Source organism: Styela clava, chromosome 12, assembly GCF_964204865.1.
Source record: "Styela clava chromosome 12, kaStyClav1.hap1.2, whole genome shotgun sequence".
Taxonomy (NCBI): domain Eukaryota; kingdom Metazoa; phylum Chordata; class Ascidiacea; order Stolidobranchia; family Styelidae; genus Styela; species Styela clava.
Genome location: NC_135261.1, coordinates 4,454,503 through 4,474,218, shown reverse-complemented (window position 1 = coordinate 4,474,218; position 19,716 = coordinate 4,454,503). Strand labels below are relative to the sequence as shown.

The following is a 19,716-nucleotide window of genomic DNA, read 5'->3' as shown; positions in this document are numbered from 1 at the left end:
GGATCTAAATTTAATAATAAATACATCAGAATGTATTAGTAAATAGTAATATAAAGACAAAATTTCACTGATACAATATTAACTGTTCATATAGCGAAAAAATGTAAAATTTAATAATAGTTCGATTTCTAGAATTAGAAATATACAGAAGAAAATTGTAACAATTTAAATTTCTTGTCTGTGCTGTAGAAATTAGAGCTAATGCGATCGTCTGAGGGGTGCCAAACACCCAACAAATTTCCCATGTCATTATCGAAACTGAGAATTATCAAAACCAAGAAGGGCCAGTGTGGTGTGGGTTACAGTATCTGATTGGAAAAATGTAAAATGTTTGAGAATACTGCAAAGTCTGGGCCAGGATGTCCTAGGGATACCAAATGAAACAAAAAAGGTACTCCTGAAGTATGCGCACCAAGATGCCGCATACCCTGAACCCTAACTTGGTACACAACCATCTATTTTGGTGCGCATACTTCAGGAGGTCCCAAAAAAATTTAGCACACCATTATCAAAACTGGAATCCAATGAGTGCCAGTGTGGGTTACAGTACCAGATTGCAAAAATGTTTGAGAATGCTAAGAAGTCCCGGGTAATTCAGCCGTCCTAGGGGGACCAAATGGAACAAAAAAATTTCACACCATTATCACTCCTCAACGTTTCACAATAGAGAAGAAAAGTTTCGAGGGAGTACAATTAGTATCACTGTAAATTGTTAAATTTGACATAAATCATGATAAAATCATTCATTCAAATAGAAATTCCAAACTCAACACAAACCGACATTCAGAGGCATGCAGGCGATGTAGCTATAGAATTCGGGACGCCTGTACATAGCACTAATAACAATCTGATCACCGTGTCTCCATCATCAAATTTATCACAGATTATGAATGGTCGAGTCATTTGGAAGAAATAAACTTCAAGCTTTATATTACACATAACTAGGTCCATAAACAGTTAATAAATCACAAAATATAATAAAAAACAACAAAAGAAAAATGTATCATTTAAGAATAAGCTGATATATTAGGCAGATAGAAAATGTATTTTCATTCAGAACGAATGACCTTTGACCCAAAAAGCATGGACTTTTTTACTATGTTAGAATTGTATGTTGAAGATCACGGGTTCGAACCTGTGTCCACCACCACATGGTGTAATAAATTGGGTAGGATTTCAACTCTTCAGTTCTTTGTTTTTAATCACTCATTGTGGGATAATGACTGGTTTTTAAGTTAAAACTTTGTATAGCAAGTTTAATCATAGAAACCAAGGGAATATATCAGATTTAAACGGGAATTGCGAAATTCCTAAATTGTACCGGCAGAATCATAACAGGGCTCCAGAACCCCCTATTGAAAATAGATATTCCCACATTATATAGCGGTACTCCCGTAGTATGTGAACCAAGATGGCGGACACTGCAACGTAGTGTGTACCAGGTTAGGGTTAGGTCATAATTTGTTTCAATTTTCCATATTTTAGTTCTATTACAAGTTCGGGGACTAGCCAAGTGACTCCGGTAGCATTTGTACCTGCTATTATTGCCTAACCCTAAACTGGTTTACATACTATGTTCCAGTATCTGCGATCTTGGTTCTCATACTTCGGGAGCTTTATTTTGAGCGGAGGTGAAAAAACATAAAAAAACTGTAAAGTTCAGAGCGATTTCATAAAAAGGTAGAGACATGCTGAACTCAGCAATGAACTTAGTAATATTAATATGCTTCAAAAACACACAGTGCACAATGAATAATTATAAAAAATGAAATTGGAAATTTTTTTTTATCTAATCAGCTGCTCAGTCCTGGAATAAACAATCCTTGGCTCTTGACATAAAGGAAGTTCACATAATTCAGTTGAATAATTTGCAAGGTATACAGAAAAGTTAGAATTTTGAGTTGGTAAACACGATCACTGCTTTTTTCATGGTAAAATTCATATTTTTTAGAAAAAAAGAATAGATATTACTGTCTCTAATTTTCATATAGAGGAATTTCCATAATTAATAAAAATATATTGTTCAAAGGAGATTCATTTTCATGGGATTTCATTAACTTGTAGTAACATTTCTCTTTTCAATAACTTGAAAAAAAGAATAGATATTCGTTAAACCGAATGGTTCCAGGCTTTTAAAATAGACTGAGGAAGTCCACATAGTTAAATTTAATGAGTTGAAAAAAAATTCGAAAAAGCAGTTTTTTAAAAAGATTCCAAAAACTTGATAAAAATCACTGAATAAATGTTCTTTTTATAGTGAGATTTGTATTTTTTGAATTTACATGATCTTATGAAAGATAGATTCACCAAGGTTAAATTAAACTATTTTACAAAAAGAGATTTGTAGAATTACAAACAATAGTTATATATATAGATATGTATTGTAACCAACAATGGAAAATTTTGAGACACTAAGTCGATCCATAGCGAGAATTAGCTCAGTGATTTACTCGATTACTGATAGAAAATGGATAATGATTAATTATTATCTTTCCAAGAGAAAAAGACTCATCATCAACTAGAATAGGGCTTGAGTTCAGGGCCATAACCAGAGAGGGGTCTGTATCATAATTATCAAATTATTGCAACTTGAAAAGCATATTGGGCGCTTAAGACTCTTGAAAACAAAGGTGCTCCCAAAGTATGCGAACCAAGATGGCGGACATCGGAACGTAACATGGGTAACAGGTTAGGGTTAGGCGATAATTTTTTTCCAATTTTCCTTTTTTTAGTCCTATTATCAGTTCGAAGACTAGCCAAAAGCCTCCCGTAGTATTTATACCCAAAATTATGGCCTAACCCTAACCTAGTACACATATTACATTCCGATGTCCGCTATCTTGGTTCGCATACTTCGGGAGCCCCAAAACAAATGCGTTTCGGCATCTAGCCGAACCTGCTAGATGTTACTGTCTAACTTGGCAATTTCAGACCCCTTTCGTCACGAATCCTTCCCCCATGCTCAAGTTATTTAAATGAAGAGATTTGAGACTCTTTATAAACCAAACACTTGTGAGAACTAACTCAAGGATTGAATAGACTCTGAGCCAGATGTCCGGTGACTTGATACAACTTGCAACATGATGTTTAAGGACTTGCCCCAGAACGATAACATGTATGATAATAAAAAAGGTAATACACTTGAAAATAGGAAGAATAAGTAAAATTAACTAAAATAATATGAAAATAATAAAGAAAGAATAAATTAAAACCATTACTCACGATTAATGAAACATGTGAATAGACTAAACAACATTTTCAAGTTTTTACACACATATACTGATAGCCTCTCTATTGACATCATAGTTCAAAGAATTAAGCGTAAAATTTTATTACAAAACAACACTAAAAGCGATTTTTGGATGACTCTCTGAATATGACGCGGGCCACAGATAATGAAGCGGCGGGCCACATGTGGCCCACGGGCCGGGTTTTGGACCACCCTGACCTAATGTATGGAGCAGTTAGTGCTTTATTACTTACACTCAATACTGATAGAACCATTGCGTCCTATAGCCCTACGCGCCTTATGTTCGAATAAAAACTCATTCTAAGCAATTTATTGAAGGTGCCTCTTATGGTTTGTCAAATACAATGAATATATGCTGATAGCCTTCCTATTGGCATTATAGGTCAGACAATAGAGATTATATTATTTAGCCAAAGGTTTTTTAAACTGGGTTACAAGTTACAAGAATCTGTTTTGATATATCACCGGCCCGCAAACTAAAAAAGGTTGAAATGGTCAAATGGATATTCGTTTGCAACGCTCAACCAAAAGGATGCAATGAAATAATGATTGAAATCAATCATTAAAGATCGATTAGACTCTTTTCATAACGTCGCGGACCGCAGTGCAGTCATCCTGGGGGTTCGCAGGCCCCAGTTTGGGAAACCCTGGCATTGATCTACTCAGCACTGATATAAAGTGCAAAAAACATTTTTTAAATTCTAAATTGTTCTATCACAAATATAAAGTATAATCAAACACGAAGCACAATTTACGCAAATAATTTTAAATCAAAGTAAAAACATCAAGGTTGAAGATTGATTTGAAAATAGTAAAAGTGTAGCAAATCAGCACCAACATGTATAGTATGTATGAATCCATCAGATCAAATAAAAGATTGAAATATTAGAAATTTGAAATCGAATAACAGGCAGTATGAAATATTCTACTTAATATAGACTAAAAAAAGAAGCCTACAAAATTAAGCGCTCCAGAAGTGTGTGTACCAATATGGAGGTAACTAATTTTGTTCATCTATTTTACATTAGGTTATGTAGAGAGACTGAAACCTACGGTCAAGCGTATATTTAGTTGGCTAACACAGACAGTCCCCGAACTAGTAATTGAATTAAAACAAGGGAAATCGGAATTATATTATGTCCTAACCCTAACCTGGTACACACACTACGAGAATACCCACTAACTATGTCAATAAAAAGTACACAAGTTCAAAAACCGAAAAATATACGTTTTTCTTTTGTTCTCAAAATGGCTTTTCCCATTTTCTTCTTTCTGGGTTAAAGCCTAAAAGCGCTACTGTTCGATAAAGCCATCACATAGAACAGCAATTACCTAACCGGCAGCTCGTGGCCCCCTAACTGGGCCACCAGTAGTGGGAGGGGGGTCACAACTGAGTTTCCTTTTTTCTTTACCAAAAAACTCCCCGTTATTCCTAGTTTTGTTGCTTGACAAGGTTATTTCACAGTTTTTTTTTTCAATTCGTCGAACATGAACTGCTATACCCTAATGGGATTCAATACGTGGATTTTTCGTAAAAATTAAATCAAAACACATTTAAACGAATGCTATGCAGTTGCAGTCTTCAAAATAAGTCTATTTGTTAAGATATAACAACGCTTGTATTATGCATAATCTCTAAGTTTCCTACGCTTGCTGTTCTTCTTACGCTGTTCTTAACAGCATTACGAAAATTGTCTTCACACACTCGACTTGTTGCCTGGAAAATAGTGAAAGTAAAATAAGATTAAAAAAAGAATCGAAACTGGGATGAAATGGAAGCTATGGAATTGGGACAACGCCATACTGTCATACTGTGGCGCAACCATGGGGGGGGGGGGGGGGTTAGGTCATAATGTCAACAGATTGACGTGGTATTTTAGAATAGTATATTGATTGAAAATTGAATATTTTACGTGGCAGAAAATTCCATATACACTAAAAAAAATGGGCCCTTTCAACGAATGCATATTCGTGGTGACTGTTTCAGAAGGGAATAGGAATTTCCGATTTTGAAAATATAAATAAAAACATAAAGTTAACAAGAAGTATTTCATACAAATTTTCAGTTAATTCTAATCCGGGTTTCTCAATATGAAACAAAGGGCTCGACATATTAGATAAGATGAAATATGGTTTACACATTTTTATATTTATATTTATGTTTATTTTTACACATGTCGAAAATACACATTGTACATACAGAATAAAAATAAATACGTTTCAGTGTGATGGGAGAGACGGCTTGATCATATGGCCTCTCGTCCTTTTAGTACACTTTCCAAGTTTGAAATTTTTACTTCAAACTCCAAAACAAATTTTTGACCATAAATCACTACATTTGGTTATAACTGTTAAGTGTTAGGAATGCGCTCGCCACCGCACCTCTGATTACACTGCATGGGTTCGCAGGTTCGAATCCCATGCGAAGATAGTTTATGTGCGAGATGAATGCTGGTCTCTTCGTCAATCCTATCCTGTAAATCCTATCCTATCCTTGGGTGCTGAGAATTGAAAGCCATCAACCCATTAGTTGGGCCACATAGGAAAACGACTTGCACACACCAAAAAGTCGCCCCAACAACAACAAGAAAACAACAATAAAGTTGTACTCACTTCAAGTTTTAACGCTCGATCTTTACTCAATTGTTCTACCGGGAAGACAAGATTATTTTCGTCAGCGAGAACTCGTAGATCAAAATAATATTTTGCATAAACCCCACTTGGTACGTTTATGTTGAATTGTAAAAATTCAAGAAATTGTCGTTCCAATTCGTTCCTGTGAAATGAAAATTAAATTAATTCAGAGCTTGGATAGTAAAATAGGTCCTTTCGTAAAAAACAGGAATAGTCATAAAACGAGGAATTTATTCCACCTGATACATTCTGAAACAATAATCATGAATAAATATGGGAAATTGAATATAATATATTTGTATACATCAGTCGTTCCCAATCTTTCATAGTTTGTGGCTCCCTCCAGGAAGCTTTTAGCACACGTGATCCTGTTTATCATTCCAGAGGTATTTCTAGTGTTATTCTGATCCAAAGATTACAAATCCCAAAAAAACAATTTATGCCCAAAAAAGCGAAAATAACTTGTCAAATAGCCTTATCAAGCAATATGCTAGGAAGAACTGAGTTTTCTTGTAAAGTGAAAATTAAATTAGTTTTGCGTTTAGCATTGTGGCCTTCCAACTGCTCTGTGGCCTCCCTTTGGGGCCCGGAAGCCCCATTGAGAATCGCTCTTGTATACAATCATGTCTTTCCCTCCAAAATTGTCATCTAATCACACGCTAATATCTAGCAATATTTAGAAAGTTTTACAAGGTGTCCATAAAGGCCCTTTACAATTTCAATTTTGTTATGAAGTCAGTTCTCAATATATCTTAACCAGGTTTGTTTTTTCTTAATCAGTAATTGTTCAAGTATTTTCACTTCATTTATTACATCTGTGAGGACCAAAACAATATTATATGCTATCGGTAAATTCCCTTTGCAAGTTTTAAAAATTTCAAGACTTTATTTTTAAAGAACTGGGAGCTTTTCGGTTTTTGAGTGTAAATAATTTTCCAAATTTATTTGAATTTTTAAATCAACCAATGAGATCTCTGCAAAAACAGGCAAAATAGTTTCAATATTTCAGTAGGCCTATAGTTTATCACAGATAACCATGCTAAACATAAATAGCTTGCCTTAATATAGCATACATTAAAGATTAGGAGGCCTTGAATCTATAAAGATATTGAAAGCTTAAATTAGAATCAGACCTGGGTAGCAATGCATTAATAATTCATATGGAAAGCACACAATACCTTTAGTAAAGGGCAATTCTCCTTAATTAACAATGGTTGCCAAAATTTTGCTTTACTTAGTTTAATCTTACTAAGTTAGACCAGCAGTTTTCAACTGCAGTTTTTCGTACAAAAGAACAAAATTTTGTTACTGAAAGACATAGCCAGGGATGTCTAAAATTAACCAAATATTTTGATATATTCTGAAATACCCATATTCAATATTTTAGAAATAAAGTAGATTTGAAAAATTTTGAGCAATAGAGGACACACAGTCAAGATAAGTCCCAAATAAATAAGATATTTGAATACCTTAGAAATTCATTATATTCACTAAAATCAATTTTGGAATTGAGGAATAATTTTATCTAAAAATCAAGAACATTTTTATTTAAAAAGAAAGAACCAATCAAACATACAAGCAGATCAAAACATAAAAGAAAACCAATGACATTTGTGTTTGTGTCGTTTTGATCACGAAAATAATATAGTGATTTAGGTAATTTTTCACATGAACTTGCCCCTAATTTAGAATGCATTCGAAAATCCATATCCGGAAATATTTTCTCAGAGTCAGAATGTTGTAATATAGTGACCTTTGACCCGAGCCTATTCATGTTTGAAGGTGACTTTTTAAGTTCTGTGTACTTATCATCTGTACGAATCTACAGATATACAAGTGTGCATATATCGTTGTGTTTCTGCTTGGAATGTGTTATTTTTTAAATGTGTATAAAGCCTGTAATACCAATATAGTTGCGCGTGCTGTCACATCACCTTTCAAACGTATTTGGAATACCCAAATATTCGGTTTCGGCAATCCCTGCTCTTAGTATAACTAAAAAAGACTCCTTCACATTCTGAAAACTTTATTAAAATAAGAAGAGCTAAATGAATCACTGTTTATCTCGACCTTCTTTTCCGTGTTAATTACAACAAATCAAACTACTGTATATCCTCGCACATATGCCGAGTTTAAAACTCAAAAAGTAGCCAGCTTATATGCGCGTAACTCGCACTAAAGATTCGGCATATGAATTTGAAAGATTTTGAGGCAGTTCCTACCGTGCTTAAAAAAAGTAAAACAAAACCAAAATTGTCATCATTTTCATTAATTCTTTACTTCAACCATTTGCTGTGATAGGTGCGTACAGCGTGTTACGATTTATAAGGCCGGCTTCATGCGAATTTTTTATAAATTCACCATTTTAAAGTTGTTTCAGGGAGTCGGCTTATGTGCAAGGATATAGGGTGATTAAAAACTACACAACACTTACATATCTTCCACTGTAATATCCTTCAATATTTGACAATAGTCAACATTCCAAACCGCCTGATCGTCCCAAACTTTTGACGCCAAAAGTATAGCACCTGAACAAAATATATTGCTCGATTAAAATAAGAGTATACTTAATCACTACTCCTTTATGAAGTCTGACTTTGGTCTGAAGAATTTAATAAACAAAACATGAAAATAAAGCATTTGAAGAACTGAAAAAATTTGAATTATTTTGTTTTCTATAAATTTAACTACTTTTGCAATAGAAACATCCTTATGCCAAATTTTAGAATACGGCATATTTTTTTTAAAAAGGATTCACATTACAACATTTGTAATTAAAATTACAGTCCTGCGCGGTTTCGTACCGACAACTTCTGGTGGCAGTGACGCAACAATTTTTTCATTTGTCATTCCTAACCCACACCTGACTACGTCATTATAAACTTATTTCATCGCGAAGTCACAGTAAAGTCCAAAACATGCAGACGATTAACCGAAGTCAAGCAAGCTATTTCTTCCCTTTTCTCTTGTCGTAACAATGCCAATATGAGAGAGATTGCTGGCATTACTGAATTCAATATTGTCGTTGCAGATGCCATTTCGATAACTATAGTTTGGCAAGCCATATGGCGTGTTTGTGGCGCTGTAGTGCAGGGCCACTCAACTGGCGGACCGAGGTCCGAATCCGGCCCGTTCGGGTATTCGATTCGGACCGCGCCTGATTCTTTATTTTGGATCATTAGCCCACCTTTTGAAGTTTCCTTTTATAAAATCACTTTTATAGATTTAAATATATATAAATGAAAATAACTCTAACGCCATAATAAACAATCTTGATTAGCGAATAAATATAATTTATATATATAATTTAAATATATATAATTTCTGGAAAGACCGGACCCAAATATTTTTAAAGTTTTGTATGCGGATCTTCGATAAAAATAGTTGAGTAGCCCTGCTGAATAATTTTTGAAAGATGTAGTCAAGGATGGGGTTAAGAATAACATATGCAAACGACACTAGAACCCAAAATTATAAGCAAGAGCAAATTTTATAATATAGAATACAAAATTTTTCAAAAATTGAATATTTAAATTCGAGACGTATTTTATTCTGAGAAGACAAACATAATCCTATAAAATATTGATTTCGATTGTCATTTACAATTCCAAAATAAGCTTTGTCATATTAATGTGGCAGTAAATCAATTTTACAAATAAAACATGAAATAATCACATTCAATACGTGGAAAAAATGATCACAGGTCGGCTCGCGCAACGTATTTACCCCCGCAAGCACTGATTCTCAAACAGGTTGGGGGCGCCACCACATGCAGGCGGGGGGCGTTGGTTCATCCATATATTTTACCATGTTTTTTGAATTAAACATACTTTCGCCTTACTATCTGTTATTTGTAGCTTATTGTGAGCTAGTCATTTTTGAGGTGTGGCACAAGGCTTCTGCATTAAAGTCTAAGTTAAGTACGCCTACAGATCTCTGCATTAAAATTGCCTTATTTAAAAAAGATTCGTTATTTAATAAGACTAAGAGCATACTCTAACTCTAACCCTATAAACCTGATACTGATAAATAATCATACATACCCAGCACTATTCTCTTCCAGTTTGCAGGACAGAGCACAATTTCAGCGTAAGCTAATAATCTTTCAAGATAAACCTAGAAAAAAAACATGAACAGTCAATTCTAAAAAATCGACATAGTATATCATTGGAGAACCTTTTCGAAATACATCGCACAAGTGGCAAAGCCAAGCGTTTTTTTTGAGTAACCCCCCTCTTTTTTTCATATCCTTCGGAAAATGGAAATAGTAGTTTAACAGAGTCATTTGTGTTAGTATTTTGATTGACATGACAACTGTTTCAGAAGCCATTACTGGAAATTCCAAATTCCGATTTTGTAACTCTCCTTTTAAAATCCTGGCTGTGACCCTAAATCGCACATCAATATCAACAATAATAAATTGAAATTTGAAGAGTATTGAAATGAGGAAAGTATTGAATTATGAGCACTCCCGTAGTGTGTGTACCAGGTTAGGGTTAGGCCATAATTTCATTTCTATTTTCCTTATTTTGAGTTCAAGGACTGTATGTGTTAGCCAATTGAATATACCCCCTGCCCATAGGTTTCAGTCCCGTTATGCAATTTGATGTATTGTGGGCGAATAAAATTAGTTACCTCCATATTGGTACACAAACTTCTGAAGCGCCAAATTAGGTTCAGCACTGTAGGCGAGGTCATTCTCTCATTTAAATTATTACTTGTGAATGACAAATTGCTACCTTCACCATGAAGCTATAATTAGACAAAAAGCATTAAGTCATTATCCGACAATTAAAATCATTTATACAGCTGAATTATTCCAGTGCAAAAGTAATGCATACACAACAGGTAAGGAGCATACAATATAGCATTCGTATATTTTTTATTATGCTCATTCATGCCTTTTGCTCAGAACGAGACTCTGTTTAAAGCAACGCTCAACCAAAAAGATGCATAAAAAAGGGGCGCACCAGAAGTGTGTGTACCAATATGGAGGTAACTAGTTTTGTTCGCCTACTCTACAGAAAGTTGTGTATAGAGACTGAAACCTACGGGCAGGGGGATATTCACTTGGCTAACAGAGACAATCCCGCCCTCGTAATAGAACTAAAATAAGGAAAATAGGAATAAAATTAAAGCCTAACCCTAACTTGGTACACATACTTCGAGAGTACCAAAAAGAGACGGCTTTTTGATTGGAATCAATCATTTGAGATCAATAAGACTCTTTTCATATCGCTGCGAACCTCCTCTGCAGTCATCACGGAAACCCAGGAATCCCGCGGACCCCAGTTCAGGAAACCCTGCCTTATGCAAATAAAAACTAGTACAAAAATTAAGTATGTGACTGAAATTGGAAAAATGAAAAAGGAAAAAATACTCACCAATGTTACAATGGCGCATTCTGCTGTCAGCTGTGCCGCACTGAACAAAGTTCTTATGAATCTGTAAATATGGCGATGATCCGGTTCTCTTTTATCATAATCAGAAGGCACTCGCTCCCGCTATGAAAAAATTTAAATTTAAATATTGTAGAGCAAAATAATCAATGTATAGGGCCAGGCATGGACAGATGCAGCATCGATGCGTGACTCTATAATCTGACCAAGCTCGGTACAGTGAGACGAGTAAAACATTTTTTCATTTCAACTCAGAGTCTTACTTTTATATGAACGGACTTATCTGGATAAACCAGGCCGTTTACTCGCACTTGAACATATCCTTGTGTATATAAGCTTTGTTATATGAAGTATTTAATTCGACTTCTTATCTTAATAATATTTATTATGTCGCTGCTCAATAACCAATATTGGTTTTTCGCATCTCACTGGGTGTCCAGTAATAAATTAGGTAAAAAATCTTCGATGTGCTTTGTACAATTCATTCAATGCATATAAATGTGTATAACAGTGGCTCCCAACCTATTATGGCTCGCAGCCCCCTTCCTGATGCTTTCAGCACTCATGGCCCCATGTTATCATTCCAGTGGTATTTATAGTGTTATTTTGATTGGTAGATTCCAAATATCATTAAGTTCAAATATTCCACGCTCAACAAAGTGAAAACACTCTGTGAAATAACCTAAGAAATGGAACTGGGAAGAACGGAGAGTTTTCTTGTGAGGAGAAAAGTGAAATCGGTTTTGCCCAGCATTGTGGGGCCCCTCGAACTGCCCTGTGGCCCCCTTGGTGGGCAACGGCCCCTGGTTGGGAATCGCTGATGTATTCAATGAAATACACACTTAAATACGGCAAACACTAATTAACATAAAACAAACGTTGTTCTATACCCACCGTAAGTGGGTGTTTCTTTTCGTCAAAAACTTCCATCGTTCGTTTATCGTTTTCCCGATGTTTTATGCAATAATAAACAGCAAGTGCAACACTGAAAAGAATTAATAAAGTAGTAAATAGGTTGCCAGAAAGATGAGGGCGTAATGGCCTAGCAGTTAAAGCGCTCTATGACGAAGCACTTCAGAAATACATTTATGCCAGTGTGCAGCAAGACTCTTGAATCAAATAGGCCTGCATAATTAGACATGACAATTATAGACCAGCCTCAACGCTAGCTCATTACTAGGATTTGCATAAAAACATAAATTCCAAAATAGCTATCTGTTCATGTGTGCACATAATAAGCTACTGGTCTAAATAGGTTTAATATTCTTGTATGTAAGAATACAATAATGAATTACTAATTTAAGGTTTTTCTTAATCCTAGTTAATACAATTATGTAATACAAGCAGAGAAGATTATAAGTCACCAGGGATTTACATAACAAATTAAATAATCAATCGACTTAAGAATTAATATTTTTGATGCTACAAATTAGCAGTCCCAAACCTCTTTCGATAATTTCCTTTTTTTGACTATCTTGGAACTATTTATTCCTCTCCTACATTATGCATAAAAAAAATTTATGCTTGCTACTACTAGTAAGCCTATGTTAAATCAAGGTGCGGCCCACGGTTTCACCCAGTTATTTGTATCTTTAGTGACAATAATAAATGTTTCTAAACGCCGACCAAACATAATGTGTGCGGGAGGCCCACAAAATTTTGCGATTTTTACTCCTAGAAAAGCGTTTTTTAAACTGTCGCCGGCCTCAATAAAACTTATAATATTGTTTACGGTTTTATTTTCAGTATTTTAAAATGCCGCTTTCAATCAAAACAACTGCGTTGTCTTTAAAAATTCGCCACCGATGAACGTATTCACCGGGTTCACAATTCCGTGCGATAAAATAAAACCATTGTCATCGTTATCGTAAAACAAATTTGTGGAAAATTTGCATTCTAGAGAAAATACCATAAACGTAAAGGCGTTTACGGCCTAAATACTGATGAAATACTGATGAAAGCAATCATGCGCAAGTTTCTATCGAGAATGTTTTCAGTCAACTGAAACATTTTAAAAACGGCGTATCCGATATCCGATATATCCGATATCCGATATATCCGATATCCGAAATATCCGATATTCTTATGAACGCAAATTCCGATATTCGAATACTTCATTCGAATTGGCGATTCCTGAATCTGACCTTCTTGTATTGAAGGTTGCACACCACTGCTTTGATGTATTCTTAGCTAGTAATATGCACCCTGGCTTTTGCGCAGTTTAGACTTTAATGTGTCATTATTAAATATGTATTACAGTATTACTTATCAATAACTAAAGTATTTTTGGGGAACTAAACCAAATACAAAGAAATATTTTATTCATAAAAACGAATTCCTTCCATGAAATCCTGATAATGATACTACTAATGATGATAATTCGACAAAGGGCCTTCCGGAAAAAAAAATGTACGGTATGTGCAGTGGTTGTTAATTAAGTGGGTAAATGACATTTAAAAAACTTTTCAAAGCTTATTAAAAGTTAAAAAGTTTTACCACTATATTCCAAGTGACACTACAGGACAATTCCAGAAATTTTGCATGTTGTTCGATGCAATATATTCTTACATTTTCAGCTACATGTTTTGTTTCATTGTCCAATCAGTTGCTTTATTGAATATGTAAAAAATTGCACAAAAGTTACACCCAAGACTTACTTAGTAAATAAAAAAAATATAGTAAAATATAGCGTGACACTACAGGACAGCAAATCCACCATGCGCTAACAGTACGTTGTGTTGTGCTGTAAATTTATGCGATGGTACAGTAGGAGCCCATAATATTTTCTGGGGCAGTAGCTGAACTACCCCTCTATGTGTTGCTCAAGTTACTTAATGTAACCCCTTAAATCCATGCCAATAATGTGCATGTTGTATGTGACACTACAGGACGTGACACTACATGGCATTTTCACACTTCGGAATAGCGGCATCTATCATCTCTTAAAATTCTGGTAATGAATCGTTAAATCAGTGAAGAAATGTCCTCAGCACTGCAAACATTTAAACTTTATTAACTTAAATCCAGTGCTTCAAAGGGCGTTGAAGAGTTTGATAACCACTGCCCAAGTCCATACCGAATAACTTTGCTTATGTTGTACAGTTTTGTTCTTATTGAAATGCTCATTTTTCTAGTTGATTAAATAATGAATCAATCTCCTTTTTATAAAATAATCGTGATTCAAAAAAGATTAGGAATGTTTCAGTTCACAGAAATAAGATTCATACATACCATTTAATTGTTGCTTTTATATTCGGCTGACTAACTGTACTGTCATCAATGTAGATTGTTGAACAAGAACTGAATCTTTTGTGCATTCCATTTTCTGGAGATAACTAAAAATAGGATAAAACATAGACAATATTTAAGATGGAAGGTGGGGGCAGGGGGGATTAAGGATCAGATTGTTCGAATGAAAAAAAAGCATTTTTTTGTGTCATACATAGCAAACTAAACTAAAACCAGATTTTGATGTTTTAGCCAAAAAATAGCTCAAAGAATTCGCCAAGAATGGGATTAAATTTAGTTTGGCAGGAGGCTTATTGTTTTCCACTTTTGCTTGTGTAACACTGTAAATAACTTTCGATCATAAAATGTAACTTTTTACGTCACACTTACATGGCCTGCCAGTCTGGGTGTGCAAAAACTTTTGCTCACCCCTGCTCTAGGCTCTTGGAACCCTAAGTTTTCCGGCCGGCTTGGAAATTAGAGATCTCAGACCCCCCTTCGAAAATTTCTGCTATGCTCCTGATTTGAACAGTTAATTAAAGCAGCTGAGGAGGTATTTTTTGTGTCATCAACTACTAGAAAGCCTATGTTAATTTAGGTGATATTGCCCATGGTTTCACCCAGTTATTTGTATCTGGCCCTCCTGCACTAGTTTAGTTCCAAAATATCATGAAAAACCATTATTAATACAATTTTAAAAAAGCACACTTACTGAATTATGATGACTTCTCCTTTTCTCTGCAACTGAAACAAATAAAAAATAGAAAAAAAATTGAGAATTCTTCAAGGCAGATAGATGGTTTGGTACAACAAAACAAGCAAAAAAGTGCCGAAACAAAGACTGGAACATCTACAAATGGTCAAACATGGAACGATTCAAAATCATTCTTCTAGACAGCACAAAAGAGACAAACTCAACCCACCCTCTCTAATATTTCCGTATTTTTCAGTATTTTATTTCTAACCAACTATTGATCTTTACCATTTGCAGGAATTGCAGCCATATTTTGTTTTATCTGAAGAAATTAGACTATGATCTAACGAAAGCTCATGTAAAAACTTACTATTTCCTAGAAATATATTATGTTATTATTATCAATATTTTATGCTTAATAATCAGTATCACACGTATCTTGGGGAGAGGAAAATTCATATTACGGCTTAATCTTATATCGAACCACGGCATTTCGTCCGGTTGCCAGGCCATGTCTGGTTTGGGAGCCAGTTATTTGTTTTCAGAGCATGAACTTGGTCCTTATCAAAAGGATTCAAATAAATTTTAAATAATAATAATTTAAATGAGTTACCATCAGTCCTAGACTTCAAAATGAATATAGTTTCAGCTTGAGGGTGATCTGAAGGTGGTTCATCATATATATCTGTAGTAAAAGAATAAGACATGGAATTATTCATTTGCCCACGAATATATAACATTATAGTATATGTACTAAACTGCCTAGACCAGCGGTTCTTAAACTTTTGGTGTTATGAAGCCTGAAATTATATGTGGAAACCTACATAATGTCATATTTGATTACAGCCTTTTTGCAAATTTCAAAGCAATCATTGTCAAATTAATGCTTTTTAGACAGTTGCAAAATTAGCCAAGTCAGTATTTTATTCAATAAACGAATAGCTCGCGAAATCCCTGGACTACTCTCATAGAGCCCTTGGGCTCTGTATGGAGCACTTTCAGAACCTATGACATAGGATTTGCCCATTGCCTACCTTTGCCTATTTTCAAACTCTTTATTCCTTCCTCCCTATGCATAAAACTACTTTATGTATTCAAACTATAATAATAGAACCTTAGCCAGTGTTGTGCACTCTCGTTTTTGTGCAGATTAAGTAGTTGATAATGTACGCATGTACATACTGAAAACAAACACACAAAGAAGGGTTCTCTAATTCCAAGATGTCCCGAGATTTGGTTCAATAAAGCACTCATTGAGTCTATTTGGAACGAGTGCGTCTAGCGAGGCGACAGACTGCGCCATGCTTGTCCTAATAATAATCCTCAATCTGTAAACTCTAGATATAGAGCTCGACCGATATTGCATGTTTGCCGATATATCATATCGGCCGTAACCCGCCGATATGTATCGGCCATACTCGGCCAGCGCCAGGCTGCATGCTGCAACGGCTCTCGCCCCTGCGTAACTGGTTTCCCAATATTTCTCTCGCTTCCATTTTGCGTTACAAAGGTGTCTCTCCTGATTCCCCCGGCAAAAGGCAAATTTAGTAACAGCATTAAATGGTGGTTCTATAAATAGAATCGATTGGAAGCTGGTGAGTTAGTAATCATTGAAACATGGTACAGGTTGCTCAAAGCAATAATGTCAGTTCCGAATTTGTGACCTCCCCAAATTCAATTTTGAATTTTTGGGTTAACAGTTTTGTCTATATTGATGGTTGTTTATCATTTTGCTGCAAATTACAAAATGAAAACTTAATCCATTATTATTGACTTAATAAGGTATTAAGAGTCTCTGGAAACAAAGTTATTAAAAATTTCACATGTAGCTGCACATATGCTATCACAATATCAAAGGAATTTATCATTATCACGATTCACTTTAAAATATACCAATTTATAATTTTTTAATACCCTTAACATATGTCCATAGTTATATTTAAAAACTTCAGATTAACAATACTTTTTTCTGGAAATAGCTAGACTGATAGAAGTAGCAGGAAAAGTTACAGAATAACATTTGTTCGAGCATTAACTGGAGTTAAATAAAAGTCCCACTGCCATGATAATAAATATCAAAATGAAACAACAGACTCACCGTGGCTCAAAATATGATTTATATTAATATCGGCATAGCGATATCGGTTATCGGCCACCAGTTGGCCGATATATCGATATCGGTATCGGCGTCAAAAAGTGATATCGGTCGAGCTCTACTCTATAATACTAGGTTAAAAAAAATTTTCCTTTGTTGGTCGGATTATGGTGGTGTTTTCAGATTGTGCTTTTAGTTTGCTTCGAATGTTGGTTTGGCAACTTATTTGATATAGAGGCCCAGACTGTCTTGTGAAGGAGGGGTCTGCACTTATGTCTTAATTGAGGTCTTTCTTTCAATGGCGGGCTATTCTAGGAATCGGCGAGCTGTTTCATATTGACACACTGAAATATGCTACAGATCTTACCATCAAGTTGTTCTCTTTCACTGATATGAGGAAGAATTGAATTTGATTGTTCTTCCGGTTCAATTCCCCCTGGTCCATTTCTCCCTGCAGTAAATCCTTTAGAACCGCGTTTTGTACCTTCATGAGCTTTAGGCAACTTCGGACTCGCAGAAGAAATACAACTGCATGGTTTATTCCCCATCCTTATTCAAATTTTTCAGTATCCGTTTGTTTGATTTAATTGTTCACCGACTCACATTGTCGGCCTGAGTTTTATGCAGCAGAATAAACCAAAATATTTTGCCAGTACAGCAGTACAGTATTATACTGTTTAATGTAATGAGCCCCGAAATACCTATCCCGAAACAATTTTATTAAAACCTGTCTTATCTTCGTATCTGTTGATGAAGAATCTGTTTTTTATTTTTAGACACATAGGTACATAATATTAGTAAATATATATTGGGGACTAGTACAATTTAGCACCACAAGTACTTCCGGTTGGCGTAGCTTAACGAATTTTGTGTATGTTATTCCTAACCCTCACCTGACCATGTCATCCAAAAATTATGTCACAATCCCGTCATAGAGTTTGCCAAGTATAGCTACTATCATCCGAAATGGCATCTGCGCCCGACGATGCTCTCTCTCATATCGGGATCGTTTCTACGAGAGAAATAGCTTGCTCGATTTCGAGTGATCGTCTGCGCGTTTTTGACGACCATCCGTACACTTTATAAGTACTTATGGGTCTCGTGTAGTTTCGTACCTAACATACTTCTAGTGGGCGTAGCATGACAATTTTTTCACCTAGTCTATCAATCCTAACCCCCACCTGACTACAACATGCAAAAATTATGTCATTACGACGTAATACAGCCCTTCAAACTATACGAACTGCCATCCAAGACGCGCAAACGAGCACCCGAAATCGAACAGTTATTTCTCTCGTTTTCTCGTCGCAACGATTCCAATAGGAGAGATATCGATAATGTCAGTCAGTTCTTTATCTAGTTATCGTAAGCGCCGATGGCATTTCGGGCGGTCGTACGCCAGTCTGGATTTCATGGCCTTTTCGAACGAGAAATCGGGCGTGCAATCAGAAATTCCCGCGTGCAAATAAGAATTTCTGGCGTGCAATTATAGCTCATGGCGTGCAGAACAACTGCGCCCGCTAAACTGATTTCGACCTAAGATACCTCTCAATACATCCGCGTAAAAATAAGTTGGATCATAGCAAAAATGGACGTTTGACCTTTGACCCCCAAAACATCATTTCTATATTTTGTCACTAATTTTGAGAGTGTTTGTGCGACTTTAGATACCGGTGCTGTTCAGTACATCCGTGTAAAATTATTGTATTAAAAATACGCTGGATCAGAGCCATAACTGGCCAGCGTCGGTGAAGAGGCGATTTTTCTCGCGGGATTCATAACATTCAACAACATATGGTGATTTTTGCTTCGCATTTTTCGATCAGGCCAATTCTTGCAAGTAAGTATTAGTCGACAATTGTAAAGTTATAATTTTTTGGCATCTTTATATTACTAGATTATTGATTTGAAAACTATTTAAACCGATTTACATTGGTGAGCAATTGCAAATTTTCGGCGTGCAAAATTGAATTCGCTCGCGTGCATTTTTGTGGAGCGCTAGCGCTCTCGGGCGTGCATCTGCCATGGAATCCAGTCTGGGTCGTACGTCTATTTGGCAAGCTCTATGACGTAATTGAGATGTCGTAGTGACGTAATTTTTGGATGGCGTAGTCAGATGGGGGTTAGGATTGACATTTCAAAAAATTGTTATGCTACGCCCACTAGAAGTACGTTAGGTACGAAACTACACGAGACCCGTACCGGTATACTTATTACGCCACTGTGGCGTCGTAGTGACGGTAGCCTATCGGTAATTTTTTGATGACATAGGTACCGGTACTGCTGTACTGGTAGTCAGGTGACCAAGGTTACTCTAGCCCACAATTACCCCTTGGTGATCAGAGGATTAATCATGCATATATTTACAGCGATTACTAGATTCTAAGCAAGGTTAATCTAATGAATTTAGCTACCG

General features: G+C 35.5%; 1 protein-coding gene across 1 annotated transcript; it reads right to left on the bottom strand.

Moving 5' to 3' along the window:
- Positions 1 to 3: 3 nt before the first annotated feature.
- On the bottom strand, positions 4 to 18,080 carry LOC120329959 (cyclin-Y-like protein 1). The gene is made up of 10 exons (XM_039396765.2): positions 17,668 to 18,080; positions 15,819 to 15,890; positions 15,224 to 15,255; positions 14,515 to 14,618; positions 12,178 to 12,268; positions 11,269 to 11,388; positions 9,928 to 10,000; positions 8,319 to 8,412; positions 5,864 to 6,026; positions 4 to 4,967 (listed from the first exon to the last, which is right to left on the bottom strand). The coding sequence occupies exons 1-10, from the start codon at positions 17,846 to 17,848 to the stop codon at positions 4,851 to 4,853; spliced, it is 1,047 nt and encodes a 348-aa protein (XP_039252699.1). The 5' UTR covers positions 17,849 to 18,080; the 3' UTR covers positions 4 to 4,850.
- Positions 18,081 to 19,716: the final 1,636 nt, after the last annotated feature.